The following is a 21,656-nucleotide window of genomic DNA, read 5'->3' as shown; positions in this document are numbered from 1 at the left end:
AAATGTATTGTATTTTATTACATTTACTATTCATTTCAAGTGGTTAAAGAAAGTTTAATAAGATTATTTTAGTATTCTAATCATTTTTGCTCAGTCATAACTTCAATGCTTCAAATGGTCTGTATGAATCAAGCTGTTTAATCAAGGTCTTTAAAGGACATGATATTCTCAACAGATAAACATTAATCAACATGGATTTTTCTTCTGTACAGGTGGCCAAAGCTCTGCTCTTACGCTATCATCCGCTGTCAACAGCTTTGACAGACAAGGTAGTCTCTTAATGTCTTCTTCCTCTCTTTTCAGTCCTCTTTGAGAAATTCAACATTTGATTGGTCTCTTTATTTTCAGCTCTTCGCTCTATTGAGTGACGCAGCGTTAGGGCCTCAGGTAGCCGATGGTTTCGGCGTCGTCATGAGCGACTCTCCGGATGTCCTGAATCGCGATTGCAACGCAGACGTGCGCATCATGTACCGCCAACGCTTTTTCGCTGAAAACTCCACCAAACTAGTTCAAGGCTTCAACTCGGCAGAGCAGGGTACCTCGCTTACCACTTCCTGTCTTAACCAGAGGCATGACTGTTTGCTTTGCATCTAAAATGTTGTTTTGGTTCCACAGAGAAGAAGTCTTGTTATCTGAAAGCACTGTCCCACATTGTCAGCAACCTTCCCAGACAGGTCCAGCTCACCGAGCTTCCTGCGGTGAGTTGAGTTTGTGTAAATTAATGATTTCAGATGTGTATTTTTGGTGAGTTTTGTTAAATGTGCTTGAAGGATTAGTTTATCTCCAAAACAAAAGTTTACAGATAATGTGCTCACCCCCTTGTCATCCAAGATGTTCATGTCTTTCTTTCTTCAGTCGTGAAGAATAGGAATGCACTGAATTTTCAGCAAGTGAAATAAATAAGTGGAAATACCGAATAAATTACACTGATAAGAAGTTGTGGGTTTCCTTTAAGGATTTTTTTAGGCTTTTGGGTAAACTATGTAAAGTACATATTATTGAATGTCCCTGTTATAGCTGTCCAAATGCAAAGGTCCAACATTTTTTTGATAATTATTGACCAAGAGAGTCTAGAGAATTGTACTGCACTGATTTTGAGTTAAAGTTTAAACCGAGGACTTTTTCACCAAAGTATGTTTTTTAAATAATCTGAAATATTCAAAGAACAGTTTGATTGACAACAGTGGTCCTAGAGACAAAGTTGTTCAGAATGTGGAGATCTATCATATGATATGAAGATGTAGTGTATATGTCAATATGTGGACATTTTATTGCCATTTTAGTTCTTTACAATAGAAATATCAGGTTTTTGACACCTTTTTCTCTGTTATAGCGCCATCTATGGTCCGATCTTCATGAAACTTTGCATGCTTGTTAAGATTCATCTGGTTCATGTTTGCACCAATTTTCATAAAGTTTTGAGTTTTTGTTTAGGTTCCATAGGCTTTTAGGTACATGTGGCCACTGCCCTTTTTTTAATGACCCCATTATAGCTAACCAAAAGACAAAATGCAACATTTATTTTATAATTATTGATCTAAAGAGTCTAGAGAACTGCACTACAGTGGTTTGATCGAGATTGGGCAAAAAACCTAGGACTAGTTCGCAAAAGTAGGTTTTAACATAATTGAGAATAATCCATGAACGATTTGATTGACAGCAATGGTTCTTGAGGCAAAGTTGTTCAGAATGAGGGGATCTATCATATCATATGAAGATATAGTGTATATGTCAGTATATGGACGTTTTATTGCGATTTTAGTTCTTTTATAATAGAAATATCATGTTTTTGACACCTTTTTCTCTGTTATAGCGCCACCTATGGTCCGATCTTCATGAAACTTTGCACGCTTGTTAAGATTCATCTGGTTCATGTTTGCACCAATTTTCATAAAGTTTTGAGTTTTTGTTTAGGTTCCATAGGCTTTTGGGTACATGTGGCCACGGCCCTTTTTTAAATGACCCCGTTATAGCTAACCAAAGGACAAAATGCAACATTTTTTTTTGACAATTATTGATCTAGAGAGTCTAGAGAACAGCACTACAGTGGTTTGATCGAGATTGGGCAAAAAACCTAGGACTAGTTCGCAAAAATATGTTTTAACATAATTGAGAATAATCCATGAACGATTTGATTGACAGCAATGGTTCTTGAAGCAAAGTTGTTCAGCATGAGAAGTTCTATCAGATGATATGCCTATTGTGTGGATGTGTGAAACACCACAAGATTACAGCTGCATTTAAACTGCATTTTGGAGGTTCAAACTCGCGGGCACCATAGAAGTCCATTAGATGGCGAACATTCTAGAAATGTTTTCCTCAAAAAACAATTTCTTTACGACTGAAGAAAGAAAGACATGAACATTTTGGATGACAGCATGCTGAGTACATTATCTGTGTATTTTTGTTCTGGAAGTGAACTTGTCTTTTAAATGTTCTCTGGCAGCTGTTGCCGCTGTTGTTGGAGGCTCTGTCGTGTGCGGATCAAGCGGTCCAGCTCTCCACTCTGTCCTGCCTGCAGCCCGTGTTGCTGGAGCCGCTGCCGGCCCTCAGGAACCAGCTGGAGGCGCTGTTCTCCCGTCTGCTGGCCCTCACCACCAGCCCTGCTATGGTACTGAATTTAACAGCTTGTTTGATTCAATTCAGTCTGATAAAACTCAAATAATTCTGATTTTGTCTTCACTCCGGCAGAAAGTGAGAATTGCGTCGCTCCAGTGTGTTCATGCGCTCTCTCGACTGCCTGAACATATGGTAAGAGAATCAAACTGAGACATCAGTTAGCCATGGAAATCTTGGAAATAGTGTTGAAAATAAATAAATAAATGTCACATTTTAAAATATTTTAATTTGGTTGGAATAATGTTAGATTGTCATTCGGTGTAATACAATATTTTTCAAAATTCAAGCAACATGCTTATTCTGACTTGTACATATTGAAATATATGAAAGAATAAGGGAGCATATTACATTAGTGTTTTAAATGAGTAAAAAAAATTCTTACTGACAAATGGGCAAAGTTATTAATTTGGAGTGAAAGTAATTTGTCTTTTAATATGTCATAAATTGATTTTTGTTGTAAATATGCCTGACAAGATTGACACTAAATGACATTTTAGTGGGTGTCTTCTGTAAATTAGGGAAAAATCTAGGATATTTATTTTTTGCTCAGAAAAACAGAAACAAAAATGCAATTAAATTAAAAAAGATGTAGATAAAATACAAAAATTTGGGTTCGGTAATTAATTTAATTTATTTATTTGGAAAGAAGTTTCCTCTGCTCATCAAGAATTGATTTGATCAGAAATATAGTAAAATATGGAAAATTACAATTTCAAATAACTGTTTTCTATGTGAATATCTGTTAAAATGTAATTTATTTCTGTGATCAAAGCTGAATTTTCAGCATCATTACTGCAGTCTTCAGTGTCACATGATCCTTCAGAAATCATTCTGATTTATTTATTTATCAATGTTGAAAATGATACACGTTGAAAGTGATACATTTAAACAATTGTTAATGAGTAGAAGGTTTAAACAAACAGCTTTTATTTGAAATATACATCTTTAGTAACATTATAACTACATTTACTGTCACTTTTAATTTTTTTAATTGTTAAAAAATATTATAAAAGTTATTAATATGCAATTAAACTTGATTTAAAAAAGTTTTATTTAAATGTATTAATCACACACATTCCATGTTTGTCCATGTGTTAGAAAAAAGTTAAATTGTGATTTCCAGGCCTAGACCTACTCGAAACAAAAACATTTTAAAGTAAAAATAAAAAAATTATTTATTTAAAATGTAAATATATTTAATTAAATATTATCTAAATCTCTCTCTCTCTCTCTATATATATATATATATATATAGAGAGAGATAGAGAGAGAGAGAGAGAGAGAGAGAGAAAAAGAAACAAAATGTTTGAAGTTAGTAAAATTCTTTATTTTTTAAAGAAGTCTCTTCTGCTCATCAGGGCTGCAAAAAACGCAGTAAAAATTAGTAAAAATTGTGAAATATTACTTTTTATATTATATTAAAATATTATTATTTTTACAGCTTTGCTGTTTCATACAGTATTTGTATCAATTTTAATTCACAATTTGATTGGGATGAATAGAAAGTTTGAAAGAACAGCATTTATTTGAAATTGAAATATTTTGTTACATCTTAAACATCTTTACCGTCATTTTTGATTGTTTAATGCATCTTTGCTGAATAAAAGTTAACATTTCAACACTGACCCCAAATACTTTTTCTGTAAATATGTTGTAAATATTGCATTGTTATATTGCATTTCTGCAAAGAATGTAATATGTACCTTTTTTAAAAGTGTGCATGTCGTCTTCTGAATAACATGCATAAACTATCTCTGCGAAATACCAATGAATCACATTGACTTGACAGTGCAATTAATGGCTTTAGTGTCTCTTTTAGGTCCTGCCGTTCCGTCCCAGAGTCCTGAAGGCTCTCGCTGTTCCTCTGGATGACAAGAAGCGTCTGGTGAGGAAGGAGGCAGTGGTGGCTCGAGGAGAATGGTGAGTCTGACATATATTCAGAGCCAGGTTTCTGAGTTTTCCACTGACAGCATCTAATGAGGTGTTTCTCATCTTTAGGTGTTTATTAGGAAGCCCTGGTGGAAGATGAAGATCAGATCTGCTGCTGTTACAAATGACAATGGACTTAGACCATCAGCGCTCACAGCCTTTGCTTTTACTCTCTTACCCTGTTTTTTATGAAATGGCATGAGTTTGTCCTGCTGGGAACAGAAACGCCTGAACAAACAGCTGGAACATCAAACTCCACGCACTGACTTTCAGCCGCCGCTGAATCCAGATCACAGAGTAAATCAGACACAGGTTTGTTCAATCACGCCGGCTCACTATTATAGGAATGTTACTTTGAAGATAACAGTATTTCTGAACAGATGTGTTTCATTAGACACAACGTTGGTTGTTCATTTTTGAGACTAACTTAAAAAGGTCAAACTGACAAAACTGATGCCAAGAATATAAAACCATATTTATGTGTCATAACCTGTCAAATAAAACCTTTTTGTAAATGTGTAGATTGTGACACAGCTTTGACTCGTACTTGTCGTGAATTTATTCATTTTATTTAGTTATTTTTTTTGCATTAAGTGACAGCAGCATGGTTATATTTATAGCAGTAGCCAAAAATATATTGTATGGGTCAAAATGAGAAATTTTTCTTTGATGCCAAAAATCATTGATATCAAGTAAAGATTATGCTCCATAAAGATATTTTGTAAATGTTCTACTGTAAATATATCAAAACTTCATTTTTATTTAGTAATATGCATTGCTAAGAACTTCGTTTGGACAACTTTAAAGGCGATTTTAAAAATAAAATAAAAAAATAATTTACATAAACAATAATAAACTGTAAATTGATTTATTTATATTTATTTAATTATATATTTAATTTATATAGATATACTTTTTAAAAATTAAACATTTAAAAAAATATTTAATTAATTAATATATATAAATATATAATAAATTATTTATTTTAAATGAATATTTAAAGTATTCATCAATGGCCTAGGCCTACTCAAAAAAAAACATTTTGAAATTAATAAATAATTAGGAAACATTAATTTAAATGTTTAAGATATTATAAGATATTTATTTATTTATTAAAAAGTATTAATAAATTACTAGCTATCTAAAATTGTGATTTCTAGACCTAGTTTTTTTTTTATTACAAACTACAAAAAAACATACAAATATAAGACAAAAAATAGGGTTTACATTTTACATATAAATATACAAAAATACAAGATAAGTACAACAAAATGTCAGTATTCCAAAAGACAGGGTATATAATCTCACTTTTCAATCAACTTTATCTAATCTTTAGCAAATACAACTGTATATTTACTTTTTTTTTTTTTTTTACTATTGATGCATTGAAGAGAATCCATATATGAATAAAAAAACATTTATACAAACCTTTAAACAAGGCTTAGAATTTTTTCTTCTACTTTTATGAATATGAAATTTTCCAAATAAAATAATCAGATTCAACAACGTAAACATACTTTTGATTCAAACTACACTAAAACATTCTTTGAGGTCAAATCACAACTATAACCAGTTTTCTCCTGGATGTACAAAGATTTTTTTTAATCATTATTGAACATTGTAAACAACATTATATTACAGAAAACATGCATCAAAAACAGAAGCTCCAAAGATGGTTAAAGAACAAAAACATACAAATAAAAAGGAAAACATTCACAAGACACCAAATACAGATTATGAATGAAAAATTTGCCATTCAAAATGATAAAATTTGCAAAATTGTGAACATTTGTATCACTCTCAAAATAATTTATTTCATATTCAGAGTTATGTTAGATAAATTTTGACTGAAAAAGCAGAAAAACAATCTTTCCAAAATGAGGTTTAAAAAAAAAAAAAAAAAAACCGGTCATGGCTCTTCATGACGTCCTGAAGGGTGGAATTCCTTACATGGGCATTTCTCCCGGAAAAGCGCGCTCGCGCACTCATCGACCAGAGCGAGCTCAAGAGCGCGCCCACGCGCTTCATTCGGCTGCACTGCTGTACGGAACTCACTCGCTAAGAATGTCTCTAAAGAAGTGTGGTTTTGTTTGTAAGGCAAAAGTAACCTGGCTCAGCTTCAAGAAGAACCCATCGTTACGTGAACAGTGGATGCAGTTTGTTTTTCCGAAGTAGAAACGGAGTGTGTTGAACGTTTTATAAACAAGGCCCAGTTCGACGCTGGATTTTCACATGGTTTGATACTGAAAGATGGAGCGGTCCCAGCTATGAAAGATCCCAGTCATGATTCAGAACTGCAGTTGGTAAGTGAAACGGCATCAAATGTGTTTTGTTTAAAATCGGCGCGCACTCGCTCGTCAATCTTTAGCTCCGCCCACGGCGCGCCTCCAAGAGCTCGGCTATTTTCGGAGAGAATCGTAAAGCTGTACGTTTCTTTTGTAAATATGAGAAAACTGAAGCCTTTTTGGTGATGCAGTTCTACTCTATAGGTACCCATGAGACGTTAACATGAGATTGGGTAAATCTGTGTGTGTTATGCCCCCTTTAAAGGGATAGTTCACCTAAAATGAAAATGTGACGTTTATCTGCGTCACGTGCCTTGAGCGCGCTCCAGACAGCTGAACATTCTGGTGGATCAAAGGTAATAAATAATGATATAAATACTGTTCAGTTTTTTGCACAGAGCGATCGTTTTGTGTCTTAAGACCTCAATGTATCGTCACGAGCTGCAGGGTGTAATTTGGATTTGTCTATGTATTTTTTTTTTATCTTAAAGATTTGGTAACCATTGACTGCCATTATATGACTGACAGACTGCAACAGTTTGAGTTAAAAATCTTTGTGTTCTACGTTTTTTTTTTTTTTTTTAATCTTATAGATTTGGTAACCATTGACTGCCATTATATGACTGACGGACTGCAACAGTTTGAGTTAAAAATCTTTGTTTGTGTTCTACTGAAGAAACAAATTCAACTACATCTTGGATGCCCTGGGGATAAGCAGATAAACATCACATTTACATTTTTGGGTGAACTATCTTTATCAAAAGTGTGTATTTGCTGATGAATTTGCACATGGTTTGACTTTAGCATTTTAAAAACACCGGATAGACATGTAAACAACATTAAAAACATGACGGAACGCAAGTTCAGAAACCTAATACTAATACAGTAACACCACACTGAAATATATAAATCAGTATATTAATAACGGGACCGCTTCAAAACAAGACGACAAACAAAATAAGGTTTAAGTCAAACATAATTTATGTTGAAAAAGGAAAGATACAAACTGAGGTGGTTTTCTCTGTCATAATTTCCCAGAACTGTTTTATTGCTATTCTATACGTGACCCTGGACCACAAAACCAGTCATAAGGGATTCTTTTAAATGAGTAAAAAAGCTTTCTATTGGTGTATGGTTTGTTAGGATAGGACAATATTTGGCTGAGATACAACTATTTGAAAATCTGAGGGTGCAAAAAAAATCAAAATATTGAGAAAATCACCTTTAGTTGTCCAAATGAAGTTCTTAGCAATGCCTATCACTAATTGAAAATTTTACTTACAGTAGGTAATTTACCAAATATCTTCATAGAACATGATCTTTACTTAATATCCGAATGATTTTTGGCATAAAAGAAAATTTTGACCCATGCAATGTATTTTTGGCTATTGCTCCAAACATACCTATGCTACTTAAGACTGTTTTTGTGCTCCAGAGTCACATATCGCACTAGTTTATTTGTACATTGTGTGTTGGACTGGCCTTAATATGAACCTTTTGAAGTTACAAACATCTTTCAGGCAGTTAAAGCACAAAATGATATGTTGACTCAAATCACTGAAACAGCAAACATGTTTTTATCTTGCTTACATTTATCCATAGTTAGTCTGAGAACATACTGAAAATATGTAAAGTGTTACCTAATATTTAAAACTCAGAAAGAAAAAAAATCTAAATAAATATGCTTGTGCAAATATGACAGGAGTGAACAATGATTCTTTTCATTTTGAGCAAACGCTGAACTTACCAAAAATCAGACTTCCTAAAATTCTAGTTAGAATTGGAATATAAAAGATTTAGTATGTAGAATTTTTCCCACGGCTCTCAGACGTCTGGAGCTCACAGTAAGCACTGTTAGAAAAAAATTTGCAATAGAATGTAAACTTCATTTTAACAAAACACATGGACCGCTTTGGAAATGTCTGGACATTCAAAGGGTTTGATAAACAACAGATTCCCATCAATCATCATGATCACCGTCAAAACGGAATCTTTAAGTTAAAAAGTATAAATATTCCACAGACGGCACTAAAATCCGTTCACTTGAAGTCTTTGGCACCAAGTACTCTGAACTCGGCATGTGTAGAAAACCCTCAGATGAGCTTGAAACGACAGCAGATGTTGATTTGTGATGGACAGGAGTGATTCAGAGACCCTTCAGTCATCATGGTTGATCATAAGAGTATATGAGCGCGTCTGTGAGGTCAGATGGCCACAGTCTTGTTCCTGTAAGCGGGACAGTCCCATATCAGGCCGTCCCCTCGAGGAAGATGACTGGAGGGCAGCAGAACTCGTGTCAGCCAGTCCCTGGAGGAGAGCCAGAACAGTTCATGTTACAGACAACTGCACTATTTCACTTGTAGCTTTATCCAAATTGGGGGAAAATACTTTAATAAAAAGGTAAATGTCTCACCTCTGCTTCTCAACACCAAAAAATATCTTCCAGTTGTTAATTTTTCCATGGTGGTATGGATTACGGAAAACCTGTAAACAGACAGTCGAGTTCACAACAGGCGTTTTGGTTCAAAAAGGAGCATACAGCTTGTATTTAATTATATATATATAAATAAATGTAAAATATAACCTTTATTATGATTATTATTAATACAAAAATTGAACCATTAAATTAAAACAAGAGAAAATGTATTTATTAAATGAATAATAATGAATAGTAGTACTAGTAGTTGAGGAAGCCCATTTCTGCCACTGAATAAAAAAAGGAAATTGCGACTTTATTTGACACTTCTGACTTTTTTCTCAGAACTGCATGATATAAACTTGCAATTGTGACTTTTTCTCAGAATTGTGAGTTTATATCTTGCAATTGCTACTTTATAAGTCGCAATTATGAGTTAAAGTCAGAATTGTGAGATATAAACTTGCAATTCTGATTTTATTTTTGCAATTGTGAGTTTGTATCTCGCAATTCTACATTTTTTCTCAGAATTGTGAGATATAAACTTGCAATTCTGAGAACATATTTTTGCATTTCAAAATTGGACTTTATAACTTACAATTGCGAGTTTTTATCTCTCAATTCTAAGAGAAAAGTCAGAATTGCTCATAATTCTGTATAGTCAGAATTGTGAGATATAAACTTGCAGTTCTGAGAAATGAAGTCAGAAATGCATGATATAAACTTCCAATTGTGACTTTTTTCTCAGAATTGTAAGATTATCTTGCAATTGTTACTTTATAAGTCGTAATTATGAGTTAAGTTAGAATTGTGAGATATAAACTCGCAATTCTGAGAACATATCAGTCATTTCTCCCCATCTCAAAACTGGACTTTGTAACTCGCAGTTGTGAGTTTATATCTCATAATTCTCAGAAATACGAGAGAAAAACTCACAATTGCGAAAAAGAAATCAGAATTGCAAGTTTATATCCTGCAATTCTGACTCTTTTTCTCAGAATTATGAGATAAACTTGCAATTTTGAGAAATTATCAGAATCAGAATTGCAGGATATAACTGGCAATTGCAAGATAAAAAAACTCGCAACAATTGACTTTTCTCAGAATTGTGAGTTTATATCTTAAAATTCCAAGAAGAAAAGTCAATTATGAGTTTTTAAGAAGAGATCAGTCTTTTTCCCATCTCAAAATTGGACTTTATAACTCATAATTGTTTGTAATAGTTTATATCTCACAAACTGGCAACTGCGAGAAAAAACTTCTTAGAATTATCAGATATAAACGTACAAGTTATAAAGTCAGAATTGCGAGATATAAACTCACAATTGTGACTTTTTTCAGAATTGTGAGGTTATATCTTGCAACTGTTACTTTATAAGCCAGAATTAAACGCAATTCCGAGAACATGTCTTTTTTCCATCTGAAAATTGAACTTTATAACAATTGCATGTTTTATATCTAACAATTCTGAGAAAAAAGTTTGAGAAACAAACTTGCAATTGCGAGGAAAAAAAATCAGAATTGTGACTTATCTCACAATTCGGACTTTTTTTTTATTATGAGATATAAACTTGCAATTATGAAAAAAGAAGCCAGAATTGCATGATATAAACTCAATTTCTCATAAAGTAGCAATTGCAAGATATAAACTCATAATTCTGAGAAAAAGTCACAATTGCAAGTTTATATCATGCAATTCTGAGAAAAAAGAAGCGTCAAATAAAAAGTCGCAATTTCCTTTTTTTATTCAGTGGCAGAAATTTCTCAAAATTTCAAGTTTAGAAGTCAGAATTGCCAGATACAAACTTGCAATTGCAAAAAAAAACCACATCAGAATTGCAAGTTTATATCTTAAAATTCCAAGGAAAAAAAAAGTCTTTGTGAAGAATTGTGAGATTTTTTTTTTTTTTAATTCAGTGGCGGAAACGGCCCTCCACAAATAGTAGTAGTAAATAATAATAAAAAAGTGAAATCCAAAGAAGAAAATCCAATAAACTGGTGGTTGTTCAGCTAATGATGTCTTACTTTGCCCTTCAGTCGGAGTCGTTTTCTCTCTTTGCGGTTGATGTGTCTCTCCACGCTGGTCTCTCCTCTGGTGATGAGCAGAGCGTGCCACAACGTCAGCGCTCCTAACGCCACACACACCGAGCTGAAGACACACCACAGACATCAGACCTCCAGCCACACACGATCACGCTTTAATATGAGCAAACAGTCCTAACTCACCTGGTCAACACCCACAGATAAACCAGGCTCTTGTGAACCAATCTCTCCTGATGGGTGAACGCCGGAGGAGGAGTCTGATAGGAGCTCTGCAACAGACAAGACAATCATGTTGTTATAAGAAACTTACACTGATGTTCAAAAGTGTGGGGTCTGGAAGAAGGTTTTGAGGCTCTTCTGCTCAGCGAGGCTGTATTTATTTGGTCAAAAACACAGTAAAAATTGTGAAATATTATTACAATTTAAAACAGCTGTTTTCTATGTGAATATCTGTTCAAGTGTAATTTATTTCTGCGATCAAAGCTGAATTTTTTTTAAAGAAAGCGTCTTCTACTCACTAAGCCTGCATCTATTTGATCCAAACTACAGTAAAAACAGTAAAAATGTCATATTTTTACTATTTCAACATATATTATAATGTAATTTATTTCTGTGATCAAAGCTGAATTTTCAGCATCAGTTGGAGTTTTTTTTTTTTTTTAAGAAGTTTCTTCTGCTCACCAAGCCTGCATTTATTTGATTTAAACTACAGTAAAAAAAATTAAATATTTGTACTATTTAAAATAACTGCTTTCTATTTAAATATATTTTAAAATGTAATTTATTCCTGTGATCAAAGCTGAATTTATCACCACCATTACTGCAGTCTTCAGAGTCACATGATCCTTCAGAAATCATTCTAACATTTGATTTGCTTCTCAAAAACATTTCAGATTATTATTAATATTGAATTTTTTTTAGGTAAGCCTCTTCTGCTCACCAAGCCTGCATTTATTTGATCCAGACTACAGTAAAAACATTAAAAATGTCAAATATTTTTATTATTACAAAAAACTGCTTTCTATTTCGATATATATTATAATGTAATTTATTTCTGTGATCAAAGCTGCATTTTCAGCATCATTACTGCAGTCTTCAGTGTCACATGATCCTTCAGAAATCATTCTAACATTTGATTTGCTGCTTAACAAACATTTGATTATGTATTTTTTATTCATAAACAGAAAACATTTGGAACATTATAAATGTCTATTTTTGACTGAATTTAAGCTACCAGTCAAATGTTTTTGGACAGCAAGATTTGTAATGTTTTTTTTACATTTTAAGTACAAAAATGAAGTAATAAAATTCAAAAATATTTTACTATTTAAATTAACTGTTTTCTATTTAGATGTATTGTAAAATGTAATTTATTCCTGTGATCAAAGCTGAATTTTCAGCATCATTACTGCAGTCTTCAGAGTCACATGATCCTTCAGAAATCATTCTAAGATTTGATTTGCTGCTTGAAAAACATTTGATTATTATTCATATCTGCCTGATATTTTTGTGAAAGCACTCATATTTTATTTTCCATGATTCACAGATGAATAGAAAGTTCAAAAGAACAGCATTCATTTGAAATAGAAATCTTTGTAAAAATTGTAACATTGTAAAAATCTTTAATGCTACATTTCTCATTTAATGTCCTTGCACCAAAAACTATTACTTTTAATAAATAGTTAGTCTAATAAAGATGTAGACTTTTAAGTAGTAAAATTTGGAAATATTTTTACTATTTTAAATAACGGTTTTCTATTTGAATACATTTTAAAATGTAATTTATTTCTGTGATCAAAGCTGAATTTTCAGCATCATTACTCCAGTCTTCAGTGTCACATGATCACAATATTTTAGTGGAAACTGTGATGCATTTTATTTTTCAGGATTCACAGATGAATAGAAAGTTTAAAAGAACAGCATTTATTTAAAATAGAAATGTTTTGGAACATTATAAACATCATTAAAAAATTCTTGGCAAAATCGATAATTATTTATATATATATATATATATATATATATATATATATATATATATATATATATATATATATTAGTGGTGGGCCGTTATCGGCGTTAACGTGCTGCGTTAACGTGAAACTCTTATCGCGCGATAAAAAAAATATCGCCGTTAATCTATTCTCAAATTTGGGTTGGGAGCTGGGTCTAAACTACGCAAGCTATGATGACTTTCACCTTGATAGTTTAACGTGGATGTATACCGAAGACTGTAGAATATGGTCGCGCGTTTAAGTCTCCTCCGCCAAAACACAGACGGGGTCGCGTCGTCCTCCATTCATAAAAACCGAATCTACTATAGCGAAATGCCACGTAAATTCGTCGTTTCTTGGATTCATAAATCAAATGTTGGTCAGTCACTTAATTCAAATCGCGATATGGACTAGTGTATGTGAAAACTGAAATGCAAAAAGACCGTTTTAATATGAATCCGATATGTTCCGTTTGCCTAGCTGTACTATGTATGCATTGCGGAGACGCGCTTTTACTACACGCATACTGAAACACACGTGACGCTCCCGGTAATTTTTGGCATTTTCATCTCACATGAACAAATAAACTCAATCTCCCAAACTGCTGTGAGTGTCACTTTTACCGTTTCATTTGAGAAAACTAGCATCATATCATACTGTATGACACAGAAACGTCACGGCAACCTGTCAAAATAAAAGTACGGTGTAACATGTGATGGGCTGGGTAGGTGTTGACGTAAAAAAAACACAATCTAATAGGGAGAAAAAATTATTTCATTGTTAGTTAGTTAGTAAACACAAGTACATCTAATTGAACATAATTTATTTTCATCAACAAATTATCATAGAACAGCTTTATGAGCTGTATGATCCATTCTCAAAGACTTTAAGTCATTATTTGGGTAGCACACATATTCTGAATGCCTTCAGCAGAATTCAAATTAGCCATTTTAATCTAGATTAATCTAGATTAATTGCAAGATTTAATCTAGATTAATCTAGATTAAAAAAATTAATCTATGCCCACCCCTAATATATATATATATAAGCTATTGCTGCAAATATACCCGTGCTACTTGTGTTCCAGTGTCACATATAAAGTTTAAGCCTTCTACAATGTTTTGCCCCATAGGCTTCTCTTGTAGATGCATTAGTGCAAACGTGACTTTTAGAGAGTTGAAAATGAGCTAAAACAGGCTGAACTTGTCTTTAACTCGGAACATTCCTCACATTAAGACAAGAAACAAACTAAAGTTATTGCCCTCTAGGAGTATTCTCCACATGTGAACCAGCAGCCTCTACCTGTGCAGCGTCTACCTGCTGTGAGAGTGACATATAGATTAGCCCCGCCCCCGGCCCCGCCTCCCCCTGAGAGGGACCGCCCACATACCTGCCTGACTACAAACACACATCAAACAATCACACATATCTTCTGTTTTTGATAGAAATGGATACTTTTATTGATCAAGGCTGCGTTCAGTTGATCATAAGTGACAGTAAAATGTTTATAGTGTTACAAAAGATTTCTATTTTCAAATAAATGCTGTTCTTTGAACTTTCTGTTAATCTTCGAATGCTGAAAAATCAAATGCATCACAGTTTCTACAAATAATGAATGATTTCAACATTGCTAATAATTAGAAATATTTCTTGAGCAGCGAATCAGCATATCAGAATGATTCCTGAAGGATCATGTGACACTGAAGACTGCAGTAATGATGCTGAAAATGCAGCTTTGACTCTCAGAAATAAATTACATTTTAACAGATATTCACAAAGAAAGCGGTTATTTTACATTTAATAATGTTTTTAGATTTTTACTGTATTTTTGATCAAATAAATGCAGCCTTGGTGAGCACAAGAGACAGTAAATCTAGTGTATGTATATACAAGTTTTTTGTAATGTTTTGTAAAGAAGATTCTTCTGCTCATCAAGGATGCATTTATTTGTTCAAAAATACAGAAAAAAAATGTATACTGTGAAATATCAGTCCAATGCAAAATAACACTTTTCTGTTTTAATATACGTTAAAACTTAATTTAATCTTTGTGATTAAAACAGAATTTTCCAAAATGAATGATCCTTCAGAAATCAGTCTAATATGCTGATTTATTACTTTTATTATCAGTGTTAAACAGTTGTGCCTTTTGGAACCTGTGATACTCTTTGATTCTTTGATCAATAAAAAGTTTAAAAGAACAGCATTTATTTAAAATAGAAATCTTTTCTAACACTATACACTACTGTTTAAAAGTTTGGGGTCAGTAAAATTGTATTCTTTCTTTTTTATTAGTAAATGAATGCTTTTATTTAGCAAGGATGTGTTAAATTAATAAAAAAAGTGATAGAAAATACTTCTATTTTGAATAAATGCTGTTCTTTTAAACTTTTTATTCATCAAAGAATCATGAAAAAGTATCACAGGTTCCAAAAAAAAATAAATCTAGTAATAAATCAACATATTCGAATGATTTCTGAAGGATGAAGAAACAGCTGATAAATTCAGCTTTGCATTACAGGAAAAAAATACATTTTAAAGTATATTAAAATAGAAAACACTATTTTATACTGAAATAACATTTAGCAGTTTTACTGTTTGTTTTCTGTATTTTTAATCAAATAAATGCAGCTTCGATGAGCAGAAGAGACTTCTTTATACTTTTAACTTAACTTTTGAGCGGCAGTGTCAGTGCTCATGCAGACTCACCTCGATGGCGTTGTAAGCGTCCAGGAACATGTCTTTGGCACTGATGCTGCAGTAGATGCAGCCCATGGTCATGAACAGACAGAAACTGAAGAAGTAACGGTGGTTGAAATGACCAACACAGTTATTGAGCCAGGCTGATGACAGCTCAGTTAAGACGAAAACCACAACATTATAAAGAAAAAGACTAAACATTCACTTTTCTTACAGTATTGTAAGGTCATTTTCATTCACTAGCTGCTTCACAAGGATACGACAGTGGTGGTCCATTTTCAAAATACACCTGTGATGAAAAAAACAAAACAGAAAAATTATTATTTTGTTTTAAACCGACTATTTTTGATTAATCTGATGAAAAAAAAAAATTAAATTGGTGAATTATTTTTAAAATAGTAATTGAATGAATTTTAATCCATTATTTACTACATTTTTATTCCACAACCTGCCTAATATTTTCCTCTAAACAATGTGCATCAGATATTTTAGTTGTGAGTGTTTCAGGAGTTTATTTACCTGCTGCAGATACTGCAGTGATGAGTTCTTGCTGGTTTGGGAACGATACATTTTTTACAAATTGTAACAGTTGGTATATCACTCTTTTCCTAAAACAAAACACATAAAAAACAAAATGATACATTTTGACAAAAATGAATGAATGACTGTAAATGGAGCTTGCTAATGTGACATTTGAATTGTTTTATTTCTGTTCCAAATGGAACTAGCAAAAAAATAATCACTTTATGAAATAATTATTTTCCGTTCATTTTCTCATGGGGATTTGGAAAGTCTTCATTTAGGAGTTATGAGTCATGAGCTACAAAGACAATCACAACATTACATACTTTGAAACTGAGTGAAAAAATAATAATAAATAATAAATACACAAACATTCAAAGATATTTTAGAAAACCAAATTAATTGGTAAATAAATACATTAAATAATTAATAATTTAACATTTAAATTTAAATTAACAATTAAATAAATACACATACTGAAAACATTCAGATATTTCAGAAAACTAAATAAAAAAAATATTTTAAAAAATCAAATAAACATACTGAAAACATTCAAAGACGTTTCAGAAAGCTAAATAAATTGGTAAATAATTAATTAATTAACAAATTAAATAAATACACATACTGAAAACATTCAGATATTTCAGAAAACAAAATAAATGGGTAAATAAATTAAATAATTTAACAAATTAAATCAATACACATACTGAACACATTCAAAGATATTTCAGAAAACTAAATAAATTGGTAAATTAAAAAAATTAAATAAACATACTGAAAACATTCAAAGACGTTTTAGAAAGCTAAATAAATTGGTAAATAATTAATTAATTAACAAATTAAATACACATACTGAAAACATTCAGATATATTCAGAAAACGAAATAAATTAGTAAATAAATTAAATTAAAAACTATTTTAAAAAATCAATCAAGATATCAGAAAATTTAATAAATTGGTAAATAAATAAATAAAGTTATTCATTAATTTAATTAATTAATAAAAAAAAATCAACACAAACACATTTATTCCTACATAAATAAACTACCTTTTTTTTTTCAAGTATCTTTTCAAAGTGGTGTAAAACGTGAAATAAGTTGAGGCACCTGCGGTGGGAAACCCGGAGATGTGGTCGTGGCTTTATAGTAATGAAAGACGATCATGAGGAGGTTCCAGTGTCCGTAACAGATGTGCCAGAGGATCCAGTGAACGGGGTACGAGCTGAAGATGATGGGCAGCACACACAGATACACGATGATCACGACGGAGCTGGTCAGAGCGATCACTAGAGACACAAACACCTGCATCAGAAAACAGAGAACAGCCATTAGAAACAGGAAAGACTGGGAGCAGGTCAACTTTAAACAGAGAAGCTCAGAACTCTGCACAACTTACTTTGTGTTAAAAAAACTATGAAATACATGAATCAGATGTGATTCCACGTACCACTCCGAACCAGCGGGTCATGTTGTCCACCAGCCAGTAGATGGGCTCAAACACACAGTCCATCACCGTGTCTGAATTGGTCAGGACGTTGAAGTACAGGGACTTGAGGAGCACCCTCCCGTAGTTCCACAGGTCCCGCAATCGGCTCGGACGCTTTCTGCGTCCCCTTCGAGGACAGAGCCTGAACCAGCGCAGGAAGAGACGCATGACTCTGGAGAGGAACCACCTCCAGCTGCGCATCCCACCGCCTGAAACACGCACAACCACAGGAGCTCAGCGTCTCACACACGCTTACAGACAGCCTGACCGAAAACAGAAACACTAGCTGTCTGACCTTTAGGGTCTTCATTAAGCACACAAACACCGTAAATAATACAGCAGCCTGGAGGAGCAAAGATTTCTGGAATCAGCAAATGACAAACAGCAATTACAACTATTCTGCCCTCCAAAGGCAAAGTGCAGTAACTACGCGAACACTGAAACACTGCCTTTAAAGTTTTTAAAACAGCTAGTCAAACATGTAGACGCTCTCGTTTCTCGGAACATTTCTCTGAAACGGGACCAAAATTAAACCAGGAGACTTTGCCACAAGACAAAACAGTTGTCACAAAGTCCATTTTAAGCCCAATGCGTAGTTACCCCCCTCAAAAAAAACAAAGGCATTCCAAGTCATTGCAAAAAAAAATGTATAAGTAAATTAAGACAGATTAAAATTCATAAATTAAAAAAATTAAAATCATAAACACACCCATATATAGATGTTCCAAAAAATAAATACATTTAAATTAATTATTACTTCAAAAAAATACACATTGAAGACATTCTGAGAGATTTCACAAAATTAAATAAATTTGTAAATTAAAGATTTATTTATTAAATTAAAAAGTTTAAATACACATACTGAGACATTTCAAGATATTTCAGAAAACTAAATAAATTGGTAAAAAAAAAAAATTTTTTACTTTTTTTATTTTTTTTCTACAAATGAAAAATTTCAAATACACAAATACGCATACTGAAGACATTCCAAGGTAGAAAATAATACATTAATTAATTTAGAAAAAAAAAACTTTTTAATGAAAATTTATAATGATTAAATTAATTAGTTTTGAAAAGAAAAACATTTAAATGAGCAAGTTCAAATACACCTACTGAAGACCTTTGGGTAAAAATAAAATTTAATTTAAAAAATTTTTTTTTACAAATTAAAATTTTTAATTACAAATACATTAATAAAAAAATACATATTTCTTAAAAAATAATCAAGTTTAAATACACATACTGAAGACCTTTGGTTAAAAAAACAATTTAAAAAAAAAAAAATATTTTTTTACAAATGTAATTTTATTACAAATACATTAATTAAATACATATTTCTTAAAAATAAGTTTTATTTTATAAAAGAAATACTAAAGACATTCTGAGATACTTCAGAAAATGAAATATATTTGTAAATAAAGAAAAAAATCTATTTATTAAAAAAAATGTAAATATATATTTTTAATGAAAGATTTTAAATACACATACTGAGATATTTCAGAAAACTAATTAAATTGGTAAATAAAGAAAAATAATAATTTAGAAAAAATGTGAAAAAAAACTATTAATCTTAAATGCATACTGACGACATTCCAAGATATTTCAGAAAACTTAATACATAATTTTTTGAACCAATTAATTAATTTTGAAAAACATTTTTAATGAAACATTTTAAATACACATTCTGCATACATGCTGAGATATTTCAGTAAAACAAAATAAATTGGTAAATAAATAAATAAATACGCAAGGTAATTCATTAATTAAAAATAATAACACAAATATAGAAGACATTTCAAGCTATTGTAGAAAACTAGCTAAATAAATTAACTTTCAAATTCAAACACGCAACAAACACAGAAGAAAAAAAATCAAATAAACAAAAATATTTTTTGGAATATCTTCTGGAGATATGAGTCAATCTTTCAGGCACACAGAATGTAATTAAAATCCTTACCCAGCTGTCTTATCAAATAAATGTATTCAAAAAGAACCCAACAAGCCCTGTTCTCAACTCATCTGTACCAAGAGAGAAACTGTCCTGAATCTCATTTCCAACACACTTACTCCAGCAGTGCAACACACACACACACACACACACACACACACACACACACACACACACACACACACACACACACACACACACACACCTTGTCTGACACAGAAAAGCATTAGTTTGATTAGATACAACATCACAAGCTCAAAATACATGGTGAAGGGGAGGATAACTATTGCACAGGATTATCAACTAATGTCCAAGACAGAAAACAACACGCTAAATATTTGATCAAGTCCTTGGCAGTTCACCTTATGTGACAACAACCAAGAAAAGCTTGGAGACACCGGAGCAGTGTAAACCAGCACTGAGCGCACTTCCTTACGCTCCATCTGATACGGCCATGGACTGATGAAAGTGAGTATTACTTACAACATGTTTTAATCTGCCTCAAATGAGACGGCCATCTGCACACCTTGTTTTTTCCAAATATCGCAGGTGGAAGGTGAGCTCCTGCTAAAAACGGTGGTGTGACGTGACCTGATGATGTCATATTGAGGTCACATGATGGCAAATTACATTTAAAAACCTTATAGAAAATTTCTTCTAAAATGACTAAAACTAAAACTGAAATAAATACTAAAAATAAATTAAATATAAATAGGTAAACACAAAATTATATTAAATTAAACTAAAAAATTAACAAAAAGGACAAAAGACCAAAATCACAAAAATGTAATTAAATAGTAAAATATCCAAAAGCACACATCTAAAAAAAAAAAAATCCCAAGTTGTATTTATTTAATTTAATACAAAAAAAAATAAAAAGGACAAAAATCCAAAATTACAAAAATGTAATATTAAAATAACCAAAAACATACATAATAAATAATAGCATAATGTAATATTATATATATATATATATATATATATATATATATATATATATATATATATATATATATATATATATAGTGCTGCATATTCACATCAATCTTTAATGCTGATGATACACTGGGCAACTTTTTGAGCAATGTTGCCGGGCAACTTTGGCAAATGTTGCCGTCAGTGGGCACCCAGGTGAGATATAAAGCCCATGACTGATCTAAATTATTCAGATTTGTTACCTATTCTCAATGGGAAAGTGCCCAAGCAACATTGCTAAAAAAAAGTTGCCCGATTAAATTGCTCAAAAATTTGCCCTGTGTATCATCAGCCTTAGACTAGTCATCTGTTTCTTACTGCTCATAACATTTCAACCCTTGTGCGACCTTATGGACATTTTTGTTTACTTCAGTTTTATTTTCTGTTATTAGTGTGCTTTTTATATTTTTTTAAATTAATAAAAAAGGCCAAAATTACAAAAATGTAATTTAATTTTAAAATATCCAAAACCACACAAACAAACAAAAAATCCCAAAAATAGTTTTTAAAGTCTTATTTAAATTATATATATATATATATATACACACACACACACACACACACACACACACAAATTAAGAACTTCTTTTTCTAAAATTACTTAAACTGAAATAAATACTAACATTACATTTTATTTAATATAAATAAATATATAAAAAAGGACATTATGGATATTAAAATATCCAAAACCACACACCCTAAAAAATCCCAAAAATAGTTTTGAAAGTCTATTTAAGTATATAT

At 31.8% G+C, this 21,656-nt stretch overlaps 2 protein-coding genes across 2 annotated transcripts in view; one reads left to right on the top strand and one right to left on the bottom strand.

Moving 5' to 3' along the window:
• The window catches only part of mms19 (MMS19 homolog, cytosolic iron-sulfur assembly component), a 32,727-nt gene extending 27,660 nt beyond the window's left edge, over positions 1 to 5,067 (top strand). The window contains exons 25-31 of the mRNA XM_073828097.1: positions 213 to 269; positions 349 to 535; positions 616 to 698; positions 2,447 to 2,611; positions 2,692 to 2,751; positions 4,439 to 4,539; positions 4,618 to 5,067. Of these exons, the coding sequence (XP_073684198.1) occupies positions 213 to 269; positions 349 to 535; positions 616 to 698; positions 2,447 to 2,611; positions 2,692 to 2,751; positions 4,439 to 4,539; positions 4,618 to 4,648 (684 nt within the window). The 3' untranslated portion in view covers positions 4,649 to 5,067. The remainder of the gene's footprint in view (positions 1 to 212; positions 270 to 348; positions 536 to 615; positions 699 to 2,446; positions 2,612 to 2,691; positions 2,752 to 4,438; positions 4,540 to 4,617) is intronic.
• A 783-nt stretch (positions 5,068 to 5,850) lies between these two features.
• On the bottom strand, positions 5,851 to 18,196 carry zdhhc16b (zDHHC palmitoyltransferase 16b). The gene is made up of 9 exons (XM_073828223.1): positions 17,951 to 18,196; positions 17,611 to 17,805; positions 16,502 to 16,590; positions 16,243 to 16,271; positions 15,992 to 16,125; positions 11,476 to 11,561; positions 11,275 to 11,398; positions 9,247 to 9,317; positions 5,851 to 9,140 (listed from the first exon to the last, which is right to left on the bottom strand). The coding sequence occupies exons 1-9, from the start codon at positions 18,188 to 18,190 to the stop codon at positions 9,038 to 9,040; spliced, it is 1,071 nt and encodes a 356-aa protein (XP_073684324.1). The 5' UTR covers positions 18,191 to 18,196; the 3' UTR covers positions 5,851 to 9,037.
• Between the last annotated feature and the right edge of the window lie 3,460 nt (positions 18,197 to 21,656).

Source organism: Garra rufa, chromosome 22, assembly GCF_049309525.1.
Source record: "Garra rufa chromosome 22, GarRuf1.0, whole genome shotgun sequence".
In the NCBI taxonomy this organism is placed as follows: Eukaryota; Metazoa; Chordata; class Actinopteri; order Cypriniformes; family Cyprinidae; genus Garra; species Garra rufa.
The sequence above is the reverse complement of the archived record's forward strand: the minus strand, read 5'-3'. Positions and strand labels throughout refer to the sequence as shown.

Coding starts and splice junctions, on each gene's coding strand:
- zdhhc16b (XM_073828223.1), bottom strand. CDS start 18,190: ATGCGCAGCTGGAGGTGGTTCCTCTCCAGAGTCATGCGTCTCTTCCTG. Junction 16,272..16,501: donor CACTGCAGTATCTGCAGCAG/GTAAATAAACTC, acceptor TTTTCATCACAG/GTGTATTTTGAAAATGGACC. Junction 16,126..16,242: donor GAAAATGGACCACCACTGTC/GTATCCTTGTGA, acceptor AGCTGTCATCAG/CCTGGCTCAATAACTGTGTT.